This window comes from Marmota flaviventris, chromosome 5, assembly GCF_047511675.1.
Source record: "Marmota flaviventris isolate mMarFla1 chromosome 5, mMarFla1.hap1, whole genome shotgun sequence".
NCBI classification, from domain to species: Eukaryota; Metazoa; Chordata; class Mammalia; order Rodentia; family Sciuridae; genus Marmota; species Marmota flaviventris.
The window spans coordinates 88,329,127-88,356,516 of NC_092502.1; the positions used below are offsets into that span (position 1 = coordinate 88,329,127).

The 27,390-nt window shown below is 34.3% G+C and overlaps 2 protein-coding genes across 3 annotated transcripts in view; one reads left to right on the top strand and one right to left on the bottom strand.

The window, feature by feature from the left end:
• Positions 1–26,168, bottom strand: part of Arsk (arylsulfatase family member K) — a 42,746-nt gene extending 16,578 nt beyond the window's left edge. The window contains exons 1-5 of the mRNA XM_027927726.2: positions 25,876–26,168; positions 19,585–19,714; positions 17,488–17,647; positions 3,620–3,902; positions 860–1,031 (exon numbers count right to left, since the gene is read on the bottom strand). Coding sequence (XP_027783527.2) covers positions 860–1,031; positions 3,620–3,902; positions 17,488–17,647; positions 19,585–19,714; positions 25,876–26,007 — 877 coding nt within the window. The 5' untranslated portion in view covers positions 26,008–26,168. The remainder of the gene's footprint in view (positions 1–859; positions 1,032–3,619; positions 3,903–17,487; positions 17,648–19,584; positions 19,715–25,875) is intronic.
• Positions 26,169–26,276: 108 nt separating this feature from the next.
• The window catches only part of Skic3 (SKI3 subunit of superkiller complex), a 101,676-nt gene continuing 100,562 nt past the window's right edge, over positions 26,277–27,390 (top strand). For both annotated transcript variants that reach the window (XM_027927745.2, XM_071612400.1), the window contains exon 1: positions 26,277–26,350. The gene's annotated coding sequence lies outside the window, so the exon portion shown is untranslated. The remainder of the gene's footprint in view (positions 26,351–27,390) is intronic.

Here is a 27,390-nt window from a genome sequence, read left to right on the forward strand (position 1 = left end):
AATCCCTCGAACATACCATATTAGTTTACACTATGTTGCCTCTGTCCATACTCTGCTTTTGTGTAGAATGCCCTTTCTCCCACCATTCACTTGGAAAATTTCCATTCCTCCTATACAGAGGTGATAACCACACTTCACTAATGAAATTATGCTTCACTCCCAAATGAAGTAAAATAAATGACATGGTGATATGAAAATAACTTTTAATATAGAAATAGCTATTAAAAACAAACAGTGTTTCTTCACATAAGGACCAGAAACTGCCACAACTCTATAGTAAATAGCAGAATTCTCTTGACAGCCATCTTATGGAGACAGGTTTGGTTTTTAGCCAGCCTTGAATCTGAATGAGAGCAGGAAATTCAATGTAAATGTGGTCGAGAATACACACAGGGAAATTGATTTCAGCCTTAGTTAAGCCTTGTACTCAAGGGCCTAGGGAGAATGGATTTGTTTTGCAGGTGTTACAAGTCCTTCTCATCTCTTAGAACCTAAGCTATCTTATAATTAATTATCTGTCATGTGCATACCTGTGTTCAGCTAAATGCCGATTTCTTTTTAAAGTAGGTAAAAAAAATATGGTTTCTAGCAGATGATAGTTTTCTGTGACCTTTCATGTATGAACAAATCTGAGCATTTATGAATCTGAGAGTTTATGACTAATTAGAGCTTCTTATTCACTATGAACATGTTATTCCACTTTTATGTGTCAAGATTCCTATAGTTTTAAGTCTGAAGTATCTAAGTAACTGTTCTAAGAAATATCTGAATATGTTCATGTAAGTTCCAATCAGCATGTTCATAGTTTGTTGGAAAAATCTACTTTTTCATGTAATTGCTTATTAATTTTTCCACTTACCAAGCATGGCATCTGTCTCAGCACACATAGCATAATAAAACGCCCTAATATTCTTAATTTCTTTGTCTGTAAACTTTCCTGTGCAGTTTTTTGTATAAGAAGAGTAATAATCTACAGGGTGCATTTCTGACAGAGGCAACCACTTGGGGATTTTGATGGCATCATGAGATACCTAAAAAGGGGAGAAAAAACTTAGTTAAGCTAGCAAAGTTCTCTCTTTTAACAAGTGTGGTGAATTACACAATGCTAATTACTTAGAACAGTAGAAAAGAATAGTGACAAAGTGTGTAAAGAAAATGGGAACAAATTGTTAATAAAGGTTGAGTATCCCTTATCTGAAATATTTGGATCAAAAATGTTTGAGATCTCACATATCTTTCAGATTGTGAAGTACCTGCATGTACATAATGATATCTTAGAGATGCGATCCAACTCAAAAAACACAGAGTTCATTTATGTTTCATAATACCTTATAAACACAACCTAAGGTAATTTTTTATATAAGATATTTAGTACACCTGAGGTTTGATTATGACCCATCACATGAGATCAGGTGTGGAATTTTCCATCTGTGGTGTTATACTGGCATTCAAAAAAGTTTGAGAGTTTTTCAGATTTTGTATTTTTGAATTAGCAAAGTTCAACCTATATTCCCAGTAACATAAAAAAGTACATATCAATATGTGGATATATAGTGAGACAGTTGTGAAAAATTATTTTTGAAGTATACAAGTTAATGAAGAATATTGGCTATATTAGGCAGTATTCTAACCCAGAAAAGTGTTGAACCACTTAATATGTAGTTGTGTGACCAATTCAAAACTTCAGAATCAATAACTTAAGAATCTAGATTCTTTTCCCCCATAATTCACTGGTGAATTTTGAACTAAACTGTCCAAATCGAATGAGATAGCTAAATGTTTGTTAAAAACAAATACAACTTTTTAATATAGATAACATGTGTTGGCAAAAGCAATTAAGATTAAATCTTTAATTCACATGCATCTTTTAGTTAAGTAACTTTTAAAAAGTTCGAACATCTACTATTTAGTTGAATTTTAACTCATTTTCCTAATTCTGGACATATTTTTGAAAATGGAGTCACTTAGAATTTTTTAAGAAGATATGAATATCTGAAACTACATTATTTCTTTTAAAACAAGGTGAAAGCTGGGTATGGTAGTGCAAGCCTATAATCCCAGCGACTTGGGAGGCTGGGGCGGAAGAGTCACAAGTATAAGGCCAGCCTCAGCAACTTAGTGAGTCCCGATTCAACTTAGGAAGAGCCTATTTCAAAATAAAAAATAAAAAGGGCTGGGGATAGAGCTCAGTGGTAAAGCACTACTGGGTTCAATCCCCAGTACCAAAAAGCAAAAACCAAAAACAACAGAAAAAAAAAAAAAAAAAAGAAAAGAGTAAATAGTGTTTCTGTTTAGAGCTTTTAAAGTAACTTACATTTAAGTCTACACATTTCAAAATATAGGTAGTTGTTGCTTCACATGGTTCTAAAATGCATAAATTTCAACTATCATGGTTTAATTAACATGTCCCTGACAACAGGGTTCAAATTTCAGTTGCCAATGTATATTAACTGAATAACTACATAAATTACGAACTTCACACCAATATGCTGCTAACTCTTTAGTCTACAATTCACGATGTGATAACAGATGTACATCACATTCAGTGACTAATCATATATTTTCTTTCCAAGTATGTCAGGAGTTGGGTATTCAGAACATGCATTGTAAGCTAAGTGTATACTTGGCCTGCCTCCTTGTCTCCCAGTGATAAATCCATGTAAGACACTTTACAAAAATGGATAATCAAAGAGGAATTGGTCAACAAATACGAATCTGCAGTAAAGAAATGAAAAGTGATAAGGCTAGCAGTGAAATTCATAGTAAATGTAAATGAAGTTATAGAAGAAATGGCTGATTGGGAATGTGGACACTGCTACCATTCCAAAGACTAGATATGTAACTAGAGGAAGGGAAGGCATACTTATTGACATAAGTGAGGAATATCATTGTGAAAAGGATAAACATGTTCAAGAGAAAGTGACATTGATAAAAATGTCATTTAAAGAAACTTGAAGTATACCATGACATTCTAAGTACAGAAGATAAAATGTTGGAAGATGTTCCAAATTTAGATAACAATATAATAATTTGCCAAGTCATAAAGAGGACTCTTGCTCTATATTATGTAATACCATGAGAAGACAAGCACTAGTCTCTCTCAATAAATTTTTTAAACAAAAACCCCCAAATTAAAAATACTTTATTAATGTTTCTATTATTTTCATTACACTGCACTGAGTAATTTTACTATTTATCTATTTCCAATTATAACCAAAAAAAAAAAGAGCATTTTACATGTTGTGACAAATGTTTTTAAAATATCAAAAAAATGCTCCTTTCTGGTATTGAAAGTTAAGATCATTGTACACAATGAGACCACATGGTCATTTTTCCTATCCTGAACTGTGCAAAGTAAGGATTACCTGCACTCCTAAGACAATGTCCTTTAGTTTCTCTTTTTATAGAAATATCATATACAAATATTTTCAACTTAGAAGTAGGTTTCTGAGTTTTAACACATTTTGTTTTTGTAAAACTGCTTCTATGGTTTTTATTAAACCAGTCAATTTTAAATATGTGATTTTCTTTCTTTAAGAGTGAAGTAGAAACAATGAGCTAATACTAATAAGTTATAGACATAATGTTATTTCTGCTTTTGAACACATAATACACTTACTTTTTTAAGCCAAAAAAGAGATGTATGAAATGTTGACGATCCGAAGTTTTCTCCTGAAGATGGTGAAGGGTAAGGGTGTGGTAAATTTAATCCCAAGTACAGAACAAATGGTTTAGTGTAATTAATTGCTTCCTTTCTTAACCAATTTATTGCTCTGTCTGTATTCCTCCAGTCTGCTTCCATCACTCTTTCTTTAGCCTTGTTGGGGATAAGATTAACCATAGGCCTGCCTTCTTGCCTGAGTAAGAAAACAACATCTCTTGTCCATGCTTCCACACGATTACTGAGGGAGTAAAAAGACAGGTACGCTGAAAGGTATTTTAAAAAGTTTGAAAAACTACTAAGCATACATATAGGAAAACAACATGGAAAACAGTCTTTGAACTCAGCCGTGTAAATAACTACATTAAATCTCAATCAAAAAGTTATTGAGAAGTGGGTTATATAGCTCAGTGCTAGAGCACTTGCCAGCATATGCAAGGCCCTGGGTTTGATCCTTGGCACCACACACACATAAACAAAAACAACAACAAACAAAAAACAGTTACCAAGCATAAAAAAACAGGAATTGAATATTTGCTTATGTGTTCTTTAAAACTATGACAATTACTTTGAACTTTTTCCTATAGCAAGATATTTTGTCAAACAAAAAATTTTTCAGAGTCTTAGTATTTTTTTTATGCATTGAATTTTCTAGCATTTTTCCTTTTTTTTAAATCAGAAGATAGAATTTCTAGTCAAAGTTAGTATAATTTCTTTCTTTCTTTTTTCTACTAGGGATTGAACCCTGTGGTGCTTAACTACCGAGCCATATCCCCAGCCCTTTTTATTTTTTATTTTGAGACAGGGTCTCACTAAGTTGCTGAGGCTGGCTTTGAACTTGAGATCCTCCTGCCTCAGCCTCCCAAACCACTGGGTTTACAGACATGTGCCATGAAACCTAGCCAGCATAATTTCTTTTCATCACTAAATCTTTACATTAAAAAAATCCTATCTACCATGTATGCTTCATGTTTCTGAAGTTCACATTTTAAATTGTTCCCATTCTATCTTTTCTCATTGAAAGCACAATTTTAACCATGATCTGAGCTATCTAAGCTAATAGTGACACAGAATCCTTATCCATTATAGAGATGTTTTCTTTATTAGCTGAATTACAAGTTAATGATTGAATCAATTTGATACCTGTAAGACTTTCAGTTTGTTTTATCTTACTACTTGATTCTTATCAGTGTCTAAATTTTGCAGTTGGCATAACTGTTTAGGAAGCAGTCCTGGGCATTTCTAAGAACTATGTTTCTATCAGTTTGAGCTCTGGTTTAAAAAAAAGAATTTAAAAAATTCAGATCCCAATCCACAAAGAATATTTTATATTAATACATAATACTCCACTAAAAAGAAATTTCAGTTCATATAAAATGATTAATGGTACATCAATGATGAACCAAATGTATGATTTTCTTTTTTTTCTATCTGCTACTAAAGGCAGGTAAAAAAAGTTAAACAGCCATAATGAAAATATATTGACAAAATAATGAAAACTTGATTTTTAGCAGAATCACATCTAACAGATTCTAGTTAATTCTAACAGATGGCAAGTCCTAAAATAGTAAGTTTTGCAAAACTCACCATGCTATCAAAACAAAGTGACATTACTTTCTCAGTCTTTTGCTGAAATATCACTCTATACAACTATTAATGTTGGGATTTTAGGGGTTTATTACACTAGCAGTACTCTACTTGTAGTAGAACTCAAGGAGTTTGAGAGAACATGACACTGAGGTTCACACAGGATGTGTAGAAACCAAAGTGCTTTCTTTTCAACGTAGGTGTATAAGATAGAAAAACAAGGCTGAGAAATCATTACAAGAAGTGAGCTTGTACTACAGTTAAACTAGCCCCCACTTTGGGTTAACCCACGTATAGACTGTTGTCTTGAATGTGATGACTGACTTAACCAGTTGACCTTATGATGCAGTCAAGAGTGAAACTAGACCATGTCAAAGGAAGATAATGCACTAATTAAAAAGCAAAAAACAAAAAACAACTATGAATAAACAGAAGATCACTAGAATAGAGGAAAAGGAACAGGGAGAGGAAGGAGGGAAAGGAAAGGGGAAGTACTGGGGACTGAATTAGAGCAAATAACATTCCATGCTTGTATAATTATGTCAAAATGAATCCTAATATTATATATAACTAAAATGAACTAATAAAAAATGGCTGTATTGAACCCAGCTGGCTGTATCTTTTGCCCCTGTAATGAATAAGTGTGATTTCATTTAACCTTTCTTGTAATAAATTTATGCCTTCTCGCTATGTTTTTTCACTTTCTGTGGTGCTGAGATTCTTTTAACCCAGGCTCCTTGAAGGGTAATAGGCTGAAATTAAGCTAATTTTGGCCTAGTTTTATCATTATGGATAGATCTAAAAGCTGGCTTTATTTCTGTCTTCTTACTAAATAATTGGTGATGAACTCCTCAATAATAAAAATGGAAAATAACACTACCTAACACATTACCAATTAATTGTTGCATGAATTTGTATATATGTAATTGTTGTGTGGTTCTTCTATGCCAGTGTGCCAAATTCTGCTGTAATACTGGATACAGTCAAGCCACAGCTAGCACAGGATTAATTTACACAGTAGCAATCACATCTGAAAAAAGTATCACTCATTAAAATTGATTCTGAGAACATGACAGCTTTCTTTCAACATGAAGTAGTAGCCTAGACAAATCTTCAGGTTCCTAAGACTCTACTGAAGATAATTAATAATTAACTATCTCAGTTAATTAGTTAGTTCTGTGAAGATTTGTCTTTTTGTTATTGTTCAAACTGTAGTAGTAATGTGTCTCCATTAAGTCTCTTGCATGGAAAAACAATTCTGAAACATGTCTTTGCAAAATTCTGTATCAGCCTAATAAATTCTGCAGGGGAAAAAGTGTCCAGACTCATTCTTGTTGAGTTCTTTCCTTAAAGTTGTGAGAAACACATATACAATTAAAAAAAGTATTCACAAGGCTGCCATCTATTTTCTTTATATTTACCACTCACAAATAGTCTTTTAATTGAATGAGTCACATCAACCCTGATAAATTCTAGATGGCGCACCATTTTTCAATGTGCAATATTTAAATGTTCATTATAGCAGGCTGGGAGTGTGACTCAGCAGTAGAGTGCTTGCCCAGCATGCATCAAGCCGTGGATTCAATCTCTAACACCATAATAAATACATGTTTTTCCATTAATTAATTTTTATTAATTCTAATCATTTTATTTTTTGGTGAAATTACAGTTATTAGTGCTCCTTAATCTTATTTATTCATGGATTTCTTCATGAAATAGTAATAATAATTATATATCCATCACATAATCATTATCATTGATTGTTATAATAATTTTTTTAATATTTATTTTTTAGTTGTAGTTGGACACATATCTTTATTTTGTTTATTTATTTTTATGTGGTGCTGAGGATCGAACCCAGGGCCTTGCACGTGCTATGCGAGCACTCTACTGCTGAGCCACAACACCAGCCCCATATAATAATATTGTTTTTAATAACTGTATTTAAAATGAAAGTTTTATTTGTGTGTAATTAGAAGTGGGCAGCTTTTCATGGTCTTGGATTTCATGGTCTTCAAGTTGTGAAATCCCACTTAGTCATTTTCTAGTCGCTGGTCAATTCATCACTGTGGGAGCAATGATATTTACAATTTGAATCCTAGGTGACAATGACTGTAGCCCTTGACAGATTATGCATTTTTGCTACAGTTTGAGCTTACTTATGTAAAGGCATACTTCTCCATTTGACTCAAGAAATAGCTAATGAATAGCTGATATATACAATCCATTGTGGCAGGCAGGTGCTTGATGTGACTTGCTAAGTTATCAAAATGGTGTTACCACCTTATATCCACTCAGACATAAATTTTTCTATTACTGTACTTTTAAAATAAATAGCCAAATGTTATGTTGTGGAAAAGGCAACTGTGATAAAATAGGTTAGCTATGACTATGAAATTGTTTAGCTCACATTCACTCCTTTTATATCAAGAGGAGGGAAGATTTTTTTCTTACACTTTAAAGTGTAAAAAAAAAAAATCAACCTGAGGAACTATAATATTTTATATTTGTGTTTTTAAATCTTAGATAGAAAATATTACCTGGGAAAAATACCATCAAATCTGAAAGGACAAAAATGGGTGAATTATTCCCAGTTAAGAGAATTTACACAAGTAGTCACTGAGGAGTCATGTCAGTGTGTCCCTAGCTCTTGATGAAGGGATGATCTAGATGGCCCTGTTGTGTAGCCTGTCAATTGGTGAGGTATAGGTACCTAACCTAAGGAATAGGTCACTTATGTCTTTAACCTGGACATCAATTATGATGGGTCTGACATGAAATTTGAGTTGAACCTATTATTCTTATTTGCAGGATCTTAATTTAGAAAGAAAAATATACTTCAGTAAAGGGTTCCAGAATGCAGCTATGAGGTAGAGTCACAAAGGAGATGAAATTTGAGCCCAAAAGGGTCATGCTGGTCAGTTATGGGTAAAAATGATATAGTAGTTAAAAGACCCAGAGTAAACCGATAATTCATTAAAATTAAAGTCAATCACCTATATATAAGCCAAAAAATAAAGTAATAATAATAATAATAATAATAATAATAATAATAATAATAATAAAAAAGACCCAGAGTAGAGGAGTAAGTCATGAGTCATGTTTCTCACAGAACTAGTACAAAGTTTCCCTACTGTCTGCTACTGAGGTCGTTAAAGCCATACTGGGTTTCAGAATTATTCCCTAGTTCCATCACTTGACATTAGTGTTAATGACTGCCCTTGTTCTTAGACTGATAATCCAAATCTCCTCTTAGTGCATGAAAATCCTTATATTATGATCACATCTTCTCTACCCTGCATAAACCCCAGTCTTATGTAGGTGGGCTCCCAATTGAAACAACAGAATGAGGGAAACAGAGTTGTAGCTCAGTGGTACAGCAATTGCCTAGAAAGCATGAGATACTGGGTTTGATTCCCACCATTGCAGTAAGTAAATAAATAAAAGTAACGAAAATAATCACCATGTACAGAGTACTACAATGAGTAAATATCTTACTCAATTTCAGTCTCAGAAGACTTAGAAAAAGGTCCAACTTTATGTCTATCATAGCTGAAAGTAGTTTAAAAAATTTCACTGCTAAGAAATATAATTAGTTTAGCTGTTAGGAATGCTAATTTGCATATGCATTTTTATATTTTTTAACATTCTTTTGAAATTATAAGAGAAATGTGAAAATTCTTATAGATTCCTTATATAGTAAATGCCTGTTTTTGAAATTCTATACTCTCTCCTTATAAGAGAAAAAGAGGTGCTAAAGGAAAACTAGATTTTTCACTGCTAACTGCAATATGATACAGTCAAGAAAAGAGCCAACTGGAAGGATGGAAGGATTACTTAGAGGAAAAAAGGGTAACTATAACTTTATTGCAATAATAGCAATAAGAGATTACAAGGGCTCAAAATCTCATTGAAAATAATTATGATACTTGATCAGAGAGCAAAACGGATGTTCAAGGATGACAATAGTATGGCAGAACCAGTCCATAGTTGTTACTCTTTTTAGAGAACAAAAACTACGGAGATTCTCAAATCTAGCTTATTCGATGAAACTTGCAGGTTACTCTGACAGCTTTCTCAGCCTGTTAATCAAGTCCTTCTTGCATAATCTTTAAAGACTTATTTCTAATTGCTGCCTTACAGGAATTTTGGTTCATCTAATGCCCTCCAAAAGGTTTGTGCTTTCCTACTTGGATAGCCTTGTTTAGAAATTTTTCCTTCCTGTTTTCATTTGGGCCTACTGATGTTCAACTTCTGTGAAGTTCATCAACTCCAAAATGCTACTAATTGTGGGTCACATATTAAAAAAAAATACTGCTGAGGGAAAAAAGTTGCAAATAAAACTATGCTTAATAAATTTTAAGTTGCAAAAGTAGGAGATAAACTTCATTTCTCACAGCTGAACTCAATGTATTAGATTTTAGTAATTAAATAAAAAAATTCAAGAATTGTAATGAGATTGTAGGCTTAAAGGAATCATTTGTGGATTTTAAGAAACTGTATAAGAGTTACAGCAGAAAGCAATCTGAAGATAGTCCCAGGAGCTGCTTCAGTTAAGAATTTGCCAGTCAACAGAAGTGAGGGTTCTGGAAAACAAAATAAAACAAAAAGCACTGCAAGGTCTTCCACTGTTGCAAAAAAGAAAAAAAAAAGTATGCTGAGCTGTAAAAATATATGCTGTTCCAGAAACTAAATTTCAACAAAGATAATAAGGTGGGAAATTCTAAAACTAAGCTATCAACATGACCAAAGTAATGGATATCTTTCTTCATTATTAGGAAAGGAATAAAATAAACTCCTTATGGTGGAGAAAACTGATCTAAAAGTATACACAATCTTAGATTACAAAATAATAGTGGATAAGCATGAGATAGACACAGACTTATTTATTAGGCTGTAGAACTGAGAGGGGCTGAGGAGGGCTCTATGGTCAGTGTTCTGGGTTCATTAGTTCCCTCTTCATCTCTCTGATTTTACTTGGAGAGCTTTCACTAATAGTTAGGGGCCTGAGAGGGAACGGGAAGAGCAGTGTGAGCAGTCCATGATTTATTTCCCTTTGTTGTTTGCCAAGGGGCTCAAGCTTAAGAGTCTGCCCATAGCAATTCTCTTATTTTGGAAGGAGGACTTTATTTTTCATTTGTCTCAAAGGATTAAAAATTGTCTATTGTGACTTGGCTTAGAAAAACATCAAGCTACATGAGCAGAGAACATATATAATTATAATGATAAAACGAAATGACAGAGGACTTGATTTTAGGTTTTAAAATTTTAGCTAGAAAAAACAAGACAGCAGTTTGCTTAGTTTCTCTTTTGATAGCATTAGAATATGAGTTCTGAGAATTGGAGAATTTTGCATTTTGAGTACTATTATATTCACGTCATCTAAAAATAGTGTCTGGTACATAGCAGATAGCTCAATAAATATTACCTGAATGAATATTGCAAATACCTGATTATACTTCTGTAATTTAAATAAGGATCACCTTTTAGTTTAAGCATTTTAAGGAACACTACTTAATGTTAAGTTTATTTATTAAAAAATTTCTTAATTAAATTATATTGATAGAAGTCTAGTTTTAAATACATTTGATGTGAAATCAATTACTTCCTAATTCTACACATTTCTAAATTAACATTTTTTTCTTTGGCTTTGTTAATTCTCAAAAATTGACACACTAGTGTCAAGGGGGTCTGATAAATTAGAATATGGAAGAATAAATGCAAGATTTAAAATGTTGATAATTACTTTAAATGTGACATTCCTAAAGCTGTGATGGTAAATCTAAAATACCTGTTTTAGACAAAGGTTCTCAATCTTTGCAATTTTGACATTTTAGGATTGGTAATTCTTTGTGAAGGAAAGGCTATCCTGTGCACTGTAGACCCTGGTCTCTATCCACCAGATGTCAGTAATAGCCCCTAGTGGTGTCAAACAAAAATAGCTCCAGTCATTATCAAATATCCCTGGGAGGGCAAAACTGTGCTTGATTAAGAACTGCCATTTCAGATACTGGGAATACATTGGTAAAATAATTTCACTTAGAGCAAAAATGATCAGAATACCCCATAAATGAAATACAAATGTTTTCTTTCAATTGATAAGAAGATACAGCAAAAAAAATTTTTTTACCTTCTATATTGGGGATTAAACACAGGGGTATCCTACCACTGAGATATATTCTCAGCCCTTTTTTAAACTTCGAGACAGGATCTTGCTGAGTTGCCCAGGTTGGTCTTAAACCTGCAGTCCTCCTGCTTCAGCCTCCCAAGGAACTAAACCTGGCTTGTTAATTTGAACTTAAACCTATTATAAGTACAATATATGTAATATGAAATGGGTAGATACTTATCAGTAATTTACAAACTGGTACTTCATTGAAATTACAGAATTTCAGAATGAAAGAGCTTTCAAGGTTATATAGTATAAGCTCATGTGATGAAACTGAAATTCTAAGTAGAAAAATAATTTGCTTAGGGTCTTCTAGTCAGTAGTTGGATTTTTATGAGTAGTATTTCCAGTACCTTTTTAACCACTGTCCAGAAGAAACAAATACAGCGTGGGTTTGACCTTCAGGACCACCACATAAAACAAAAACAAAACAAAACAGAAGAAACAAGTGTATTGCTCACAGAGTTCCCAATATGCTGTAGTGTATTATACATAGCAAGGGACACACAGCTGGGTTAATGTTCCCAAACAAGTACAAGAGGAAAGCAATACTTGATGCCTAAAAAGACAGATTAGAGTTCTGTAGTGATTAATGAAAAAAACCTTGTAATTCTGGCTGAAAATATAAGCAGGTACAAAAATAGCTAATTTTAATGGCAAGAATGATAAAAACCTGAGTTTTGATTTGGAACACTCAATTGTATTGAATACCCCAATTTGTGAAATTTGATATTGAACTTTCTTCCTGAAACCTATTTTTAAACTTATACAGAAAAATCTGAAAGATAATATGTCATAATTCATATAACCTTTTAGGCATGCTATTAATAGAGACCTCGATCTATTTGTTAAACCAAATGGCTGTGTGAGTACATACAGCACTTGTACAAATAGTATTGCAGTTTACTTTAATTTCCTAAGATGTGATGTAAGACTGAGTAAGTAAAAATATTCTGCAAGCTATCATTATGCTGAAAACCATCACTGACATCCCAAATATTAACATCTAAGTAGCTCTTTCCCTCTACTGATTTTAGAAATCTACAGGACAAAGAAAGAACTTCTGAAAATCAAGGATATTTAAAAACCTTAAAAACAGGATATGCTCTTAGTTGAGAGGATATACACACACAATGTATATATATTACATCACATTAATAATGAGCAAGTGCCATGATCCTGGATTAAAACATCAATGTTTATCAAATAATATGTAAACTATGTAAGTAGATCAATATAACTTTATCATTCATTCATTAGACCTTTAATTGTGCACCTACAATGTTTTGGAACTATGCTGGCAGGTGTGAATGAAGCAGTGTATTGTCCTGCTGAGGAATAAAAGTCATAATTTAACAATTCCACACATAAGAATGAAAGTTACAAGGAGTAGAAGGCATTTCAATCTTATATTCTTTTTATTACTGGATGGATTAAGGAAACAAAGAAAGGAAATAATTTCAAATAGGATAATATGAATAGTTGTATCCTGCTTTGGATTAACTTTACTTTCTAAGAAAAGGAAAGATTTTACAACTCAAAATGGATTAAAGACTTAAATATAAGACCGGAACCTGTGAAACTAGGAGAAGAAAACATGGGGGAAATACTTCAGGACATTAGCAAAGACTTTTTTGGATGAGACCCTGAAAGCACAGGGAACAAAAGCAAAATAGATACATCAAACTAAAAAGCTTCTGCACAATAAATGAAACAACAGAGTAAAGAGATAACCTACAGAATGGAATAAAATATTTGCAAACTATGTATAGGCAAGGGGTTAATATCCGAATATATAAGGAACTCAATAAAAAAACAAATAATCTAATTAAAACATGGACAATAAATATAGATATAAATAGACATTTCTCAAAAGAAGATGTACAAATGGCCAACAAGTGTATAAAAAAAGGTTCAACAACACTAATCATCAGGGAAATATAAATCAAAACCACAATGAAATAGCACTTCACCCCAGTTAAAATGGTTATTATCAAAAAGCCACAAGATAACAAGTGCTGATGAGAATGTGGAGAAAACTGTTGGTGAGAATGTAAATTAGTACAGCCACTATGGAAAACAGTATGGAGGTTCGTCTTCAAATTAAAAACAGAACTACCATATGATCCAGAAATCCCATATTGGGTATCTATTCAAAGGAAATGAAATCAGCATGTTGAAAAGACACCTGCAGTCCCCCGTTCACTGCAGCACTATTTGCAATAGTCAAGAAACGGAAACAACCCAGGTGTCTAACAACTGATGAGTGGGTAAAGAAAATGTGGTGTATATATACAATGGAATAATATTTGGCCATAAAAAGGATGAAATTCTGTCATTTGTGACAACATGGATGGAAATGGAGAACATTAAGTAAAATAAGCCAGACACAGAAGACAAATAACACATGCATGGTATCATTCATATTGGAATCTAAAAAAGTTGATTTTTGTGGAAGTTGAGAGTAGAGTATGGTTACCAGAGGCTGGGGAGAGTAGGAGGAGGATAAAATGGTGAAAAGTGACCAAGGGTTACTTAGTTGTACAGAAAGATGAAGTTCTGGTGTTCAATTGCACAATAAATTGACTATAGATAACAATAATATATGTTTCAGAAGCTAGAAGGAAGGATTTTGAATGTTTTCACCACAAGGAAAGGATAAATGTCTGAGGAGATTTATGCTTACCCTTATTTGAACATTATATAGTGTGTATATATGCACAGAAACATCTCACGATGCTCTATAAATATGCACAATTTTTATGTTTCAATTAAAATAAATACAATTTAAAAAGAAGAAAGATTTTGAAGATAAATTTTTGAGACTCCCATGAAATATTTAGAAATGCAAAGCACTTCAGAAAAACTAGAGTTACCTAAATGTTAAACTGTAATTCTGGTTAAGCCATTTTATAGTAATAATCTTTCAACTGAATAAATATGTACTCTGTGCCAAACACTATTATGTGCTTCCTATGATCTTATTTAATCCTTTTATAATATCTTTTATTAACTCAGATAAAACTTAGTTATCCAATGGTGTTAATTCCAATTTATAGATAAGAGCATTGACACTTGGGTCAAGAGAAGGCAAGTAATTTGCTCAAGATTACTAGAATGGTAATCAGGGAAACTGGACTGCTAGCTCTATGCTGCCGAGCCTGTGCTCCTCACACTATGTGTATTACCTCTTCTCTTTCCTTCTGCTACATTCCAAAGGCAGAGTTCAGGAAAAGGATCTTGCACAAAGGGACTAGCTTGTAAAATATTCCAGAGATAGCAAAAAGCATATTAAGGGAATTTTAAAAAGATGAGGTGCCTACTAAAGGAGAGAGTGTAGTACAAAAATCAGACTGGATACAGGTAGGCAGGGGCTAGATCATGTAGGGTCTATGTTGTGGATCTGGGATTTTAATAAATCTGAAGAGAAGAACTGTTGAAGGATTTCAGGCAGGTAAATCATATGATTGATGGAATGTATTTTAATAAGACCATTGTGGCTGTCTAGAGAAAATAGGTCAGACAGAGTCAAAAGAGTTTAGCTAGAAGGTCATTTTAGTAGCTTTGTAAAGGTAGTAAGAAATGAAACAACTACAGAAATATTTAGAAGTAGAACTATTAACATTTGGTGATAGATTAGAAAACAGAGTGGGGATTGGGGATATCTGCATCAGAAGAGGAAAGAAATTTAACATTAACTTGAAGAGAAAGATGCCTGTTCAAATCATTCTAGATTGTATTAGTATATTAACCCAAAACATGCTGCATTGTTTCCTAGGGCTGTCAAAACAAATGATCACAAACTGGGTGGCTTAAAACACCAGCAATGTATTTTTTTACAACTCTGGAGGCTAGAAGGGACACACTCTTTCTTCAGGTTCTCTGGAAGAACCCTTTGTCTCCTCCTACTTTATAGTGACTCTCAGGACTCTTTCACATACTTTGTCTTGCACCTGCCTCATGCCAGTCTCTCCTTGTCCTCACACTGTCCTCTCTCAGAATCTACATCCTTTTTCCTCTTCAAATAAGAATAGCAGTCATTGGATTTAGGGCTCACCATAAATCTAGGGTGATGTCATCTTGACATGCTTAACTAATTACATCTATAAAAAGGGTTTAATTGCAAATAAGGTCACATTCTCAAGTTCCAGATGGTCATGATGTTTTTGGGAGCACTATTCAGCTTACTACACTATTATTTTTATTAATTTATTCTTGTTCTTTTTTTACCATCATCATTAGTATAATCAGCACCTTCAATTAATACACGTTAGGTAGGCAAGAGGTACTAATCTAATGTCTTAATTGTGCTTGTGTTGGGAGTCACAGAGGCTGGGGGACTCCAAGATTATACCCAAGTTTGCTAGGAGAAATTGCAGAACTCAGAATATAGTTGCACTCATTACTATGATTCATTACAAAAGGACACATGGGAAAATCAGCAAAAGGAAAATGTGCTTGGGAGAAGTCCAGTGGAAACTAATCACAAGATTTTAAGCAAAAGACTTTTGCTTAATTCTACCAGCATCGAAAATCACATAACAATATGTGATATGTGTCTACTTAACACATGTGAAATTCTATCTCTACTCACTAGAGATGGGCTACTCAAGTTTTTATTGGGGGCTGATAATGTAGGCAACCCTCTGCTAGGTTCGTGCCAAAATTCCAGACAAAAAAGCAGTTTGTTTAGCAAAAATCTCACTATACAAACACTCCAAGTTGTTTTCACCAGTTAGGGAATAATGGGAACACTCCAGAAATCCAAGTTCCCAGGCGCCAGCCAAGAGCAAAGCTTGCAAGCAAGCATTTCTAAGGATTATAGTTTCAGTGCTATAATATTAGCTCTTTTCTGCACAAATTACTTTGTTTTATCTTCACATCAAAAAAACTAAAGTTCAGTTAGCTTAAATGTGTCCAAGATTATACCACTACAAGTTTAGTAGTAAATAGAGAAACTGGAAATCAAAAGTAAGCAATATAATTCTAGATCTATACTCTAATTTTAAAAAGAACATGGTTTCATTTATTTATTGTACTGGGATTGAACTGAGGAGTGCTTTACCACTGAGCTACATCCCCAGTCCTTTTTATTTTTAACTCTGAAGCAGGGCTTTGCTAAATTGCTGAGGCTGGTCTGGAACTTGGAATCCTTCTGCTCGGGCTCCCAAGTCACTGGTGTCACAGACATATGCCACTGTGCCCAGCTATTTGACTTATTTATTTAGATTGGCTATGTTGCCCCAGCTTGTCTTGAATTCCTAGGCTCAACTGTTCCTCCCCTACGTAAGCTTCCTGAGTGCTAGGACAACAGGTATGCACCACCACTCCTGGCCTTTAGACCTCTACTTTTTTCTTTTTTTGGTACCAGGGACTGAATCCAGGCACACTTAACCACTTAGCCACATCCCTAGTCCTTTTCATTTTTTAATTTTGAGACAGGGTCTCACTAAGGTGTTTAGGGCCTTGCTAAGTTGCTAAGGCTGGCTTTGAACTTGTGATTCTCCTGTTTCAGCCTCCTGAACTTCTGGGATTATAGGCGTGTGCCACCACACCCAGTTTAGACCTTCTACTCTTAACCATTATGCTTGGAGCCTGATTGACATTTTTTGGGGTGATAGACAGTGTCCCAACATGCTAAGCTCTACCAATGAGCTATACCCCAACCAAGCTGGTTACCTGATTTTTGAAAGGCTTACTAAAATAAAAGGAAAAAAAGAGTTACAATAGACTCAAATTGGAGAGAACCAATAAAGTCCACTAGCAAGGTGGCCATTGTTTTTACAACATGAATAACAAAGGGGCCATTATATAACAAAAACATTATCAAAATAAATTATGGGCTAAACAATATAAAAATACTATTTAGAGACCTTCAGTGTTTAGGAAAAACAAAATACCAGCATATTAGCAATTTTAACATTTTAAGAAGATTAAAGAAAGCTAATGGTTTAACCAAATTAACAATTGAGGGATTAAGAGATTTAGTTTCACCTTTGTGGAAAATAAAAAATATTAAAGTCAAAATGAGTCCACGTGTATACTGTAGCCTATCAGGATTATGTTTTACCTAATGGAGTGATGTCCTGAAGTATAGTCCAGTTTTCCAAATTTTTGTGTTTGGTAGCCATGCTCTTCCATGACATCCATCCATGTTGTATAATTTGGATCTAGACCCTTAAAATTGTTCCAAGATTCTGTTAAGTGAGTGAAGAGGCCACTCCACATTGCTGAGGTTAAAAAAAAAAAAGACACTGGGATTAAACTAAAGCTTAACAATTTGTTTTAACTATTAAGGTAATTATTCTGAGAGCATTGCTTTCTAGGTTAGACTGCACGTTGTGGAATAAGGCATAACTTCATTAGATGCTAAATTTAGTAAACATTTCCGATCGTTCTCTCTCTTTATCAGTGGGAAAACTACAAGGAATCAATGTTTCCATTTTACAAATGAGTTGACCAAGGCTAAGAGGTTAAGCTGCATAAGGTAAATATAGTTAGAAATAATATAAAGCCTATGTGGCTTTAGTCTCATAAAAAAGCAATCTCTAGGTATTTCTTTGTTAATTTTTAAATCATACATCAGTCAGTTTAAATATAGACCGAATTTCCCTAATATTCTTAAGGACTCTTCTATTCCTTGTCTTTTTTCTGGCTTTTAACAAAAAATTTAAGTATGTTATGACTTTTCTCTCATTTTCTATGACTGTTTATTCAATAAAGTTTTCTTTTCCTTTTCCAGTTTCTGTTTACTTATATAGTAGATTGGAATAACCATTATGGTCCCATCTAACAAAATGCTTTCTGAGAGGTAGCTTAGGGAAATACCTGGGTTTGAATTATAGTTACACCATTACTGAGTGGCCCTTGATAAGTTACTTAGTAATTTTCTGTACTTTAGTTTTCATCTTCAAAATGGGGTAATAACAATCTCTACCTTATGGAAACAATATGAGGATTATATAAATTAATATATGTAAGGCACTTAGAATATTGCCAGATACAGTAAAAATGCAATACATGTTCATTTTTATGACTATTATTACTTCTCTTTGTTCAAACTCCTCTAAATTATTTCTTCCAGGAAAAACATCATCTAAATGCTTTGAGACCTTTAGAATTCATTGACCTCTTTCTCATTTCATTATTTCTACTGGTGCTCTGCATGCTGTGAGGGGCACAGTACATACAGTGTCTTGTTGAGAAGGAAACTTAGTGACTTACTTGATGGCCTACTGAGGGTCAGGATCCAGGTCATCACTTTGCCCTAGCCTAGTGCTCATTTCACTTAACACACAATATAAATTAGCAAAAAATTTTTTAATATACTTGGTTCTTCATCATTAAAATATCAATTTTAATATAGTTTAGGTTTACTTTAACCATTGATGATTATATAGCTCAGAGTGCTTAAAATATAGGTAAAAGAATTTGTAATGAAATCACAGAATATCATCTCAGGAGGTTATCTCTGAAACTGAATTGCTGAATACTACTTAAGTCCCAAGGCAGACAATCACAGACCAGAAAGAGGACAAGGAAAGTGACTGTCACACAAGAGACAGATTTATAAAAATGACAGTTTTCCCCTATTATTCATGGCCTAAGATCACTATCATTTTGCCATTAAAACTATGCCTGTTAAATTATTATGATAGAAGTGAACAATTAGATATGAGGTAGAAGAGAATTAAGACAAGAGAAAGATAATATGGAATTACAGGGAAAATTTCAAATAAACTTGAATATGAGAAGTTCTAATTACTTGGTGGTAATTTTTTAAAGTCCACAGAAGTCCTCCCTTATCCACTTACTGGAAAATTTCCTTGGAAATAGTTATCTTCTAGGAAGTATGAATATTTCCTCTTTTGCTTTCATAGTCAAAAGATTCTTAGTCACCAATCATGAGGAAATGAAACAGTAACACATGAACTAAACAGTATTTTAGATAGCAAAAATTCCTATTCTCAGAAATAGAAATTCTAATAACTCCAATACCTTAGAACCGATATACATAACCAATACATACCTTAGAACCGACTTTTCTTATTTAAACATTTTTATATGACTTTACTATTGTACTTTTGGGTATAATATTTTAAACTTTTGGATATAAATATTTTCAGTGTGTAATCACTTTCTTTCATTATATCAAACATGTTTATACCTGCACGTGATGGACAACAGATTGGAGAGTTTGTGTAGGCATTCAGAAACGAAGTGCCATGTGTTTTCATGAAGTTGATAAAAGGAAGTTTCACTACCTGACTTCCTGGATGAAATGTTAGCCTTCCGTCCTGGAAAAAAAGAAATTTAATCAACATTGACTGCATTAAAAAAAGAAAATTATTTCCTTTAATTTCACATGAAATTCACAATAGCAGAAGACTTCAACACGACTGTATTTAACCTCAAAATATAAAACAAGTGCTACAGGAATCTATGGTATAAACATCTCAACTTCAGTATTACACTGAATTAATTCAGAATTAATTCATATGAATATAGTAAATAAACTAAAGGACTTCTGGGAAAGTTCTTTTGAGGGATGATGGGCTAATTGAAAGTATTTATTAATACTAATAATAGTAATAGTATTAATACTATTAATACTAATATAAGTGTTTATTGAGTATGTAACTATGTGCCAAGCACTGTGCAAGAGTTGAGGATACCATAATGAATAGAATAGAGTCCTGCTGCGGCTGGGGTTGTAACTCAGTAGTAGAGTGTTTGTATAATATGTGTGAGGCACTGGGTTCAAACACCACATATAAATAAATAAAGGTCAATCAACAACTAAAAAATATTAAAAAAATAGAGTCCTGCTCTCATGAAGAGTTAAAATAGAGTCCTGCCATTATGAGCTAGTTGGAGAGACAAAACAGACACTAAACAAAACATGAATATTTACAAATTGAAGGGCTTTGAAAAAATCCTGAGATAGTGATTTGGTTGCTCCTGAACATTGTTGAATCAAGATTGAACCATAGCTGGGTACTCAGTTCCTCAAGATTCTGGACTAGAGAGAACCTGAGAAGTTTAGATTTCAGTGCATCATCCTAATGAAAGAATCTAACAGTACCCAACTACTTGTTATGGCAAGATTGTTTATAGTGTTCTTCCCAGTAATGTCCATCACACTAAAAGACATTTTCACCAGACTCTAGTATACACTCCTGTCCCCAGTCCCCACTCCTGAAACTCTCCACACTAAACTAAAATCAATATAAGTGCAGTGCTGAGGAGATGAAGGGAAGTGGAAGTTGGGGTTTAGAGATGCCTATGTCCTTCAATACCCAGGCAGAGGTGTTTATTTTCTTTTCAAGAAATGGGTTTTTAAAGATATAGTTCACATATCCATACAACTCACCCATTTAAATTGTACAATTCAATGGTTTTAGTATATTCAGGAAGCTCAGCAACCCTCACTGCATTGCTTTTAGAATATGCTCATCATCTCCAAAAGAAACCGCATACTCTTTAGCCATCATCCTCGATTCTCTCAAATCTCAGGTAATCACCAATCTACTTTCCATCTCTCTATATTTGTTTTCTCTGGACATTTCATATAAGTAGCACTTATAAAATGTGGCCCTTTCTTATTTCTTTTACTTAGCATAACATCTTACAGATTTCAACCATATTTTAGTATGTATCAGTACTGCAATTCTTTTTTATTGTTGAATATATTACCAAATTTTATCTATTTAACAATTATGGACCTTAAGGTTGTTTCCATTTTTCAGTATTAGTATAATATTGCCAAAAAATCCATGTACAAGGTTTTGTATAGACATTTGTTTTCATTTCTCTTGGGCATATGCCAGAAGTAGAATTGTAGGATTATGACAGTCCTGTGTTTAACCATTCTAAGAACTACCAAACCGTTTTCCAAGATGACTGCACCATTTTATATTCTCACTAGAAGTGTCTGTGGGTTCTAATTCCTTCATATTCTTGCCAACTCTAGTTATCTTTTTGATCACAGCCATGCTCATGGGTGTGAATTAATCTCTCCCTATTGATTAATGATGTTGAGGATTAGCCATCTATATAACTTCTATGGAGAAATGCCTTTTTGGCCCTTTTCTTTCTTGGTGTGTGTGCTAGGGGATGAATCCAGATCCTCACACATGCTAGGCAAGCACTCTACCACTGAGCCATATCCCTGGCTGTTTGGCCCATTTTATAATTGCTTAACCCAAGATTATGAAGATTTATACCTACGTTTGCTTGTAGGAGTTTTATAGTTTTAGCTTTTACATTTGAGTCGTTGATTCATTTCAAGCTAATTTTTGTATATGATTGAAGGCAGGATCCAACTTTTTTCTTTCTTTTCACATAGATACTCAGTTTCCTCAGCATCATTTGTTTAAAAGCTCATTTTTTCCTACTAAGTGATCTTTTTTTTTTTTTTTTATTAGCTACACATGACATTACAATGATCTTGGCAATTCATACATTTGAATCAACTGGGGTACAATTTCTCATTTTTCTGATTGTACAGATTGCAGAATCACATTGGTCATACAGTCATCTATATACATACAGCAATCATAATGTCTATTCTATTCTGCTGCCCTTCCTATCTCCCATTCCCCTCCCCTCCCCTCCCATCCCTACTAAGTGATCTTAACTCCATTGTTAAAAATCACTTTACCATAAAAAGGAGGGTTTTTTTTCCCTGAACTTTTTAATCTATTTCATTGATTTGCATATTTATGTACCTTTATGCCAGGAACACATTACATTGATTACTGTAGCCATGGAGAGATTGATAAGGATAGCATTGAATTTGCAAAACAACTTGGTATTACTATATTAACAATATTAAATCTTTTACTCCATGAACATGAGATGCCTTATCATTTATTGAGGTGTTCTTTAACTTCTTACAACAATGTTTTTTAGTTTTCAGAGCATAAGAATTGTACTTCTTTGGCAGATTTATTCCTATTTCATTCCTTTCATTGCCACTTTATTTATTTATTTATTTTTTCATTTTTTTTATTAGTTACACATGACAGTACAATGATCTTGACAATTCACACATTTGAATCAAATGGGGTCATTGCCACTTTAAATGAAATTTCTTAATTTTTTTTTAGTTGTAGATGGACAGCATGACTTTATTTTCTTTCTTTATTTTTATGTGGTAGTGATGATTGAACCCAGTGCCTCATGCGTGTTAGGCGTATGCTCTGAGCCACTGAACCACAAACCCAGCCCTCTTTTCTTAAGTTTTTGATCAACTACATGTATAGAAATTCAACTGATTATTGTATATTGATCTTGTATTCTACAATCTTACTAATTTATTAGGTTAATAGTTTTGTGTTTTTCCTGACTAGAACAGTTGAGAACACAATACTTGTCTTCTTTCTGATTTTAGGCAGAAAATATTCAGTCTCTTGATACTACATACAATGTTAGCTCTGACTTTTTTGTAGATGCTTTTTACCATGTTAAGAAAGTACCCTCTTATTTCTAGTTGGTGGAATGCTTTTAGCATGAAGGACTACTGAATTTTGTCAAATGCTTTTTCTGCATCTATTGAGATGATCACATGGGTTTTGTCCTTTACTCACTTAACATGATATATTACATCAATTGATTTTCAGATATTAAATCAATCAGGCATTTGGGGATAAATTCATTTGCTTATGATGTTAATACTTTTCATATTCAGATAAATTTGATTTGCTAATAGTTTTAAAGGATCTTTGTTTCCATATTCCTAAGAGATAGTGGTCCATAGTTTTCTTGTGATGTATTTGGGTGGCTTGCAAATCAAACACATACTGATTTGTTAAGAACAAATTCTTAATTCCCCAACTTCTCATGTTTCACAAGAGTTTATGAAGAATTAGTGTTAATTCTTCTTTAAATATCCTTTATGTGTTTAGTAAAATTTACCAGTGAAGCCATCTGGGCCAGGGTTTTTGGGCATGGGTGAGTTTTAAATTTACCAATTCAATCTTTTTGTCATGGGTCTATCCAGGTTGTCTTATTTCTTGTTAGTAGTTTGTGTATTTGTAACAATCTATCCATGTCATCTAAGTTTTCTGATTTGTTGACATATTTTGTTACACATTACATAAGGGAATATAAGTAAATATAAGTACTCCCTTACAATTCTTTTATTTGTGTAAGTTAATGTCCCTTCTTTCTTCCTGATTTTGGTAATTCAGGCCTTTTTTTTTTTTTTTCCTACCTTGGCCATGCAGCCAAAGGTTTGTCAATTTTCTTGATCTTTTAAAAAAATTAATTTTTGGTTTCATTGATTTTTCTCTTTTGTTTTTCCATTATCTATTTCCTTAATTTCTGCTATGCTCCTTATTATTATTTTCTCCTTGAAGGAGCTTGACTGGTCTTTTTGGCTTATCTCTCCTGTATGGATGCTTTACAATATTAGTGAGCTTCAGCAAGGGTGAATGGGGATTTAGTATTCTCAGCCTCCTGCACCTGACATAGAGTCTCTGTCCTATAATAATGTGGACTAGAGGAGGGGAACCCTCAACACCTTGGCTGCAAGTACCTGGAATTGAACCCATTCACATTGGATTTGGAGGAGATGAAAAATGCTGACAGCTGTCTCTTCTGGTGAGATACTGTAATCTGTGATAAGAGAGTTGAGAGGAAAGGGAGCCCTGTCTTCTTGGTCACATTTGCCTAGAGTAAAGCCTCTGTCAAGCCATGGTTCACTGCCATGGACTCATGCTCTTCTTACCAAGTTTTAGCAGATTTTGTTGAATAAATGTTTACTCATTTGGTACTTGCTCTTAGGATGATTTCCAGATACTTAAATGCTATTTAATCATTTTTAAAAGTAGTTTTATTTCTACTTTTTTTAAAAGTAAGTTTTACTAGTTCTGCTGGGTAGTGGTCCTTTTGTTGCCATGCTGAAAGTAAAAAGCAAAGTACTGTTTTCTTACCCCAATTATTATTAGTTCAACTGCCCTATGATAAATCATATTGTCAAGAATAAGACCGCATATCAAACTGATATAGTATAACCATAGACAGAATTATTATTTTAAATTGGCTTAAAGAATAGTGTTAAATACACCTAAAACAAAAATTGCAAAGAAACTCTAAGTTGCATTCAGGACTACCATTATTTGGAATAATATTACCATCTCATTTTCATATATATATATATATATATATATATATATATCTTCATAATTTAAGATATGAGTTGAAACTATCAGTATGTTATCAGATTTTTGTTGCTGTAACCAAATATCTGATAAGAACTTGGCTTAAGGTTTCAGATGTATCAGTTCATAGTGGCCTGGATCCATTGCTTTGGCCCTAAGGTGAGGCAGAACATCATCAGGAAGGGTATAGCAGAGGAAAGCTGCCCAGGCTCAGGGCAGGAATAGCTGGGAGAGAACTGGGAACAGTCCCCAATAGCATGCCCTCAAGGGATCACTCCCTTCAACTCCTTTTAGTTTCCACTACCTCCCACGAGTCCAAAGTATTAATCCATCAAATGGATTAATTCATTGATATGGTTTACAGCCCTGAGGATCCAGTCATTTCCTAAAAGCCCCACCTCTGAACATTTCTGAATTGGGGACCATGCCGACAACACAGGAATCATTGGGGGAAACTTCATATCCAAACCATAACAGGGTTTTTATTACTTCTAGACCTTTCTGGTGTACTGATCTAGAAACTACATATATTTTAGAAAGAGGATAATAAATTGTGAGATTGCACTGATACTTTTAATTGAAATTTAAGTTTATAAGAGGCTGAGGCAGGAGGATCTCAGTTCAAAGCCAGCCTCAGCAACTTAGCGAGACCACGTTTCTAAATAAAATATAAAAAAAGAGCTGGGGATATGGCTCAGGATTAAGTGCCACCGGGTTCAATCCCTAGTACTCTTCCCTCACAAAATGATGATGATGATGGTATTATTATTATTATTATTATTTTACATAAACACACAATTTCTCTGGAATATAAAGGAATGGATCAAATTATATCAACACATTTAAATTAGCATTAACAGGATTATTAGATACTTGGGTGATAAAGTTAACTTTCTTCACTTCTCATCCAAACATTAATTCCTGTGAAGAGGAAAGCTAACATTGTTTTATGGATTTGCAGAATGTTATTTCCCCCAAATGAATCAAACGGTATGGACGAAAAATTCATTAATAGTGGTAAAATAATTTAGTGGTTAGAGGTCAGCATTAAAAATAAAAATTGTAAAGATGCTATTAGAGTGCATTTCACTTACTAAAGTATTGTTTTAAAATACATGCATATGTATGTGATGTAGGTGCGTACATATACGTGGCCTCACAATAAAATGTACTTAACTGTGCATCGGGATAAAACATATTCGAAAGCGTCTCAAACTGCTCCCCAAAGCCTTCAGGGCTGGAGCAGGTCGCAGATCTAGAGCGGCGGGTCACCCGGCCCTCACCGTACTTACGAAGGAATCGCTCACAACTAGCACCACGTTAGGCACCGGGGCTGCTCGCCGCCTCTGCCCGTCTGTCCCGGGGGCTGGCGCTGCCAGCGCAGAGGCTGCGACCACAGACACCCACAGCAGCAGCATGGGCATAGCGGTTCCAAGAGCCGGCTGCTGGGCCCGCCTCTCCTGGAACTCCCTGCAGGTGTGAGAGGGTGGAGACGTCCAACAACTCCCAGAACTTGCAATTTGGTTTCCACATACTACACAGTAAAGCAAAACTCCACCCGCTGAACTACTACTTCCATCAGGCTCAAAGCGGGCACATGCGCAAAGAAGGAACACCCCGCCTCTCCTTAACCCACGTTAAGTCCTTTTAATCAAATGCCGAGCATACTAACCCCAGCCCCTCCCAGTCACGTGAGCGATGCCTGGGAAAGGCGCATGCGCCTTCACTTCGGACTTGGCGTTTCTGTAGGAGCCGAATCTGTCCCAGGTGGGTTTGGTTCGCGGTCGTTTTTGCATAAATTGGAGCCTAAAGGCAGTTGAAATGGTACTTTGAGAAAGGATCGGGGCCGGTGCTGTTCGATTTGCGCCGAACATGCGTGGCTTAGTGTTCCGCGAGAGCGTGAACCGGGCGTTGATGAGGTGGCGGCGTGTCTGTCACTTAAGTTGGGTGGGGCGGTTCCTTATGGGGCTTTGCCTGGACGCGTTCAGATGCGGTGCGGATACTTTAGGGCACCTGAATTCCCTTTTTAAGGAAAATTCTAGCCTACCTTATGTGGTTACCTCTCCTTGCCTATGCAGTAGGATTTATTGTGAAAAGTGGGGCCTGGTAAGAAGTTTCAGGTTCTAGGCGGGGAAAAGCTTAGTTTGTTCCTTGCCTTCTGAGTGCAAAGGAGAAAAACAAGCAGAAGCTTAAAGGAACAAATGTTGGGCTGTGTGACGTGTTCAGTTGATTGACGTAGGTTCCAAATACTGTTGTTTTGCTGCAGAGTAATCAGCTATTCTCTTTTAATTGTTTAAATCTTTTGGAGAATTCTGGAAGAAGCAGATTTCTGATTCAGAGCCAGATTCTTCATTTCATTATCATAGTTTCAGGTATATAATTGCACATCACACCGATTGTTTTTAATCTTTTTCAGGAAAAGGAGGAATTGTACAGCTTATTTTTTTTTTTAAAGAAAAACCAACACAATTTTAAAATCCTGCAACTTTTTTTTTTGCATAGAATAATTGTGACAGGAGTCAGACCTTAAATATTTAATAACTCACATACCATTTTGTGCTGAGTATTATACTAAGCATATACTTAATATCTACTGTGTGCCAGGTGCTTTTACAAGGAATGTTTTCTTACTTTGACCATTTTGCTGATAGGAAAGCAGATTCAGAGAGGTTAAATGAATGGATTTAAGGTCACACTGGGAGTCAGCCTGAGCAGGACTGGAAATTGTGCCTTAACTCACTACTCTGTCACCATTAATTACAAATTTTCCTAACAACCTACTAAGTTTGTTTTGTATTATGAAGCAG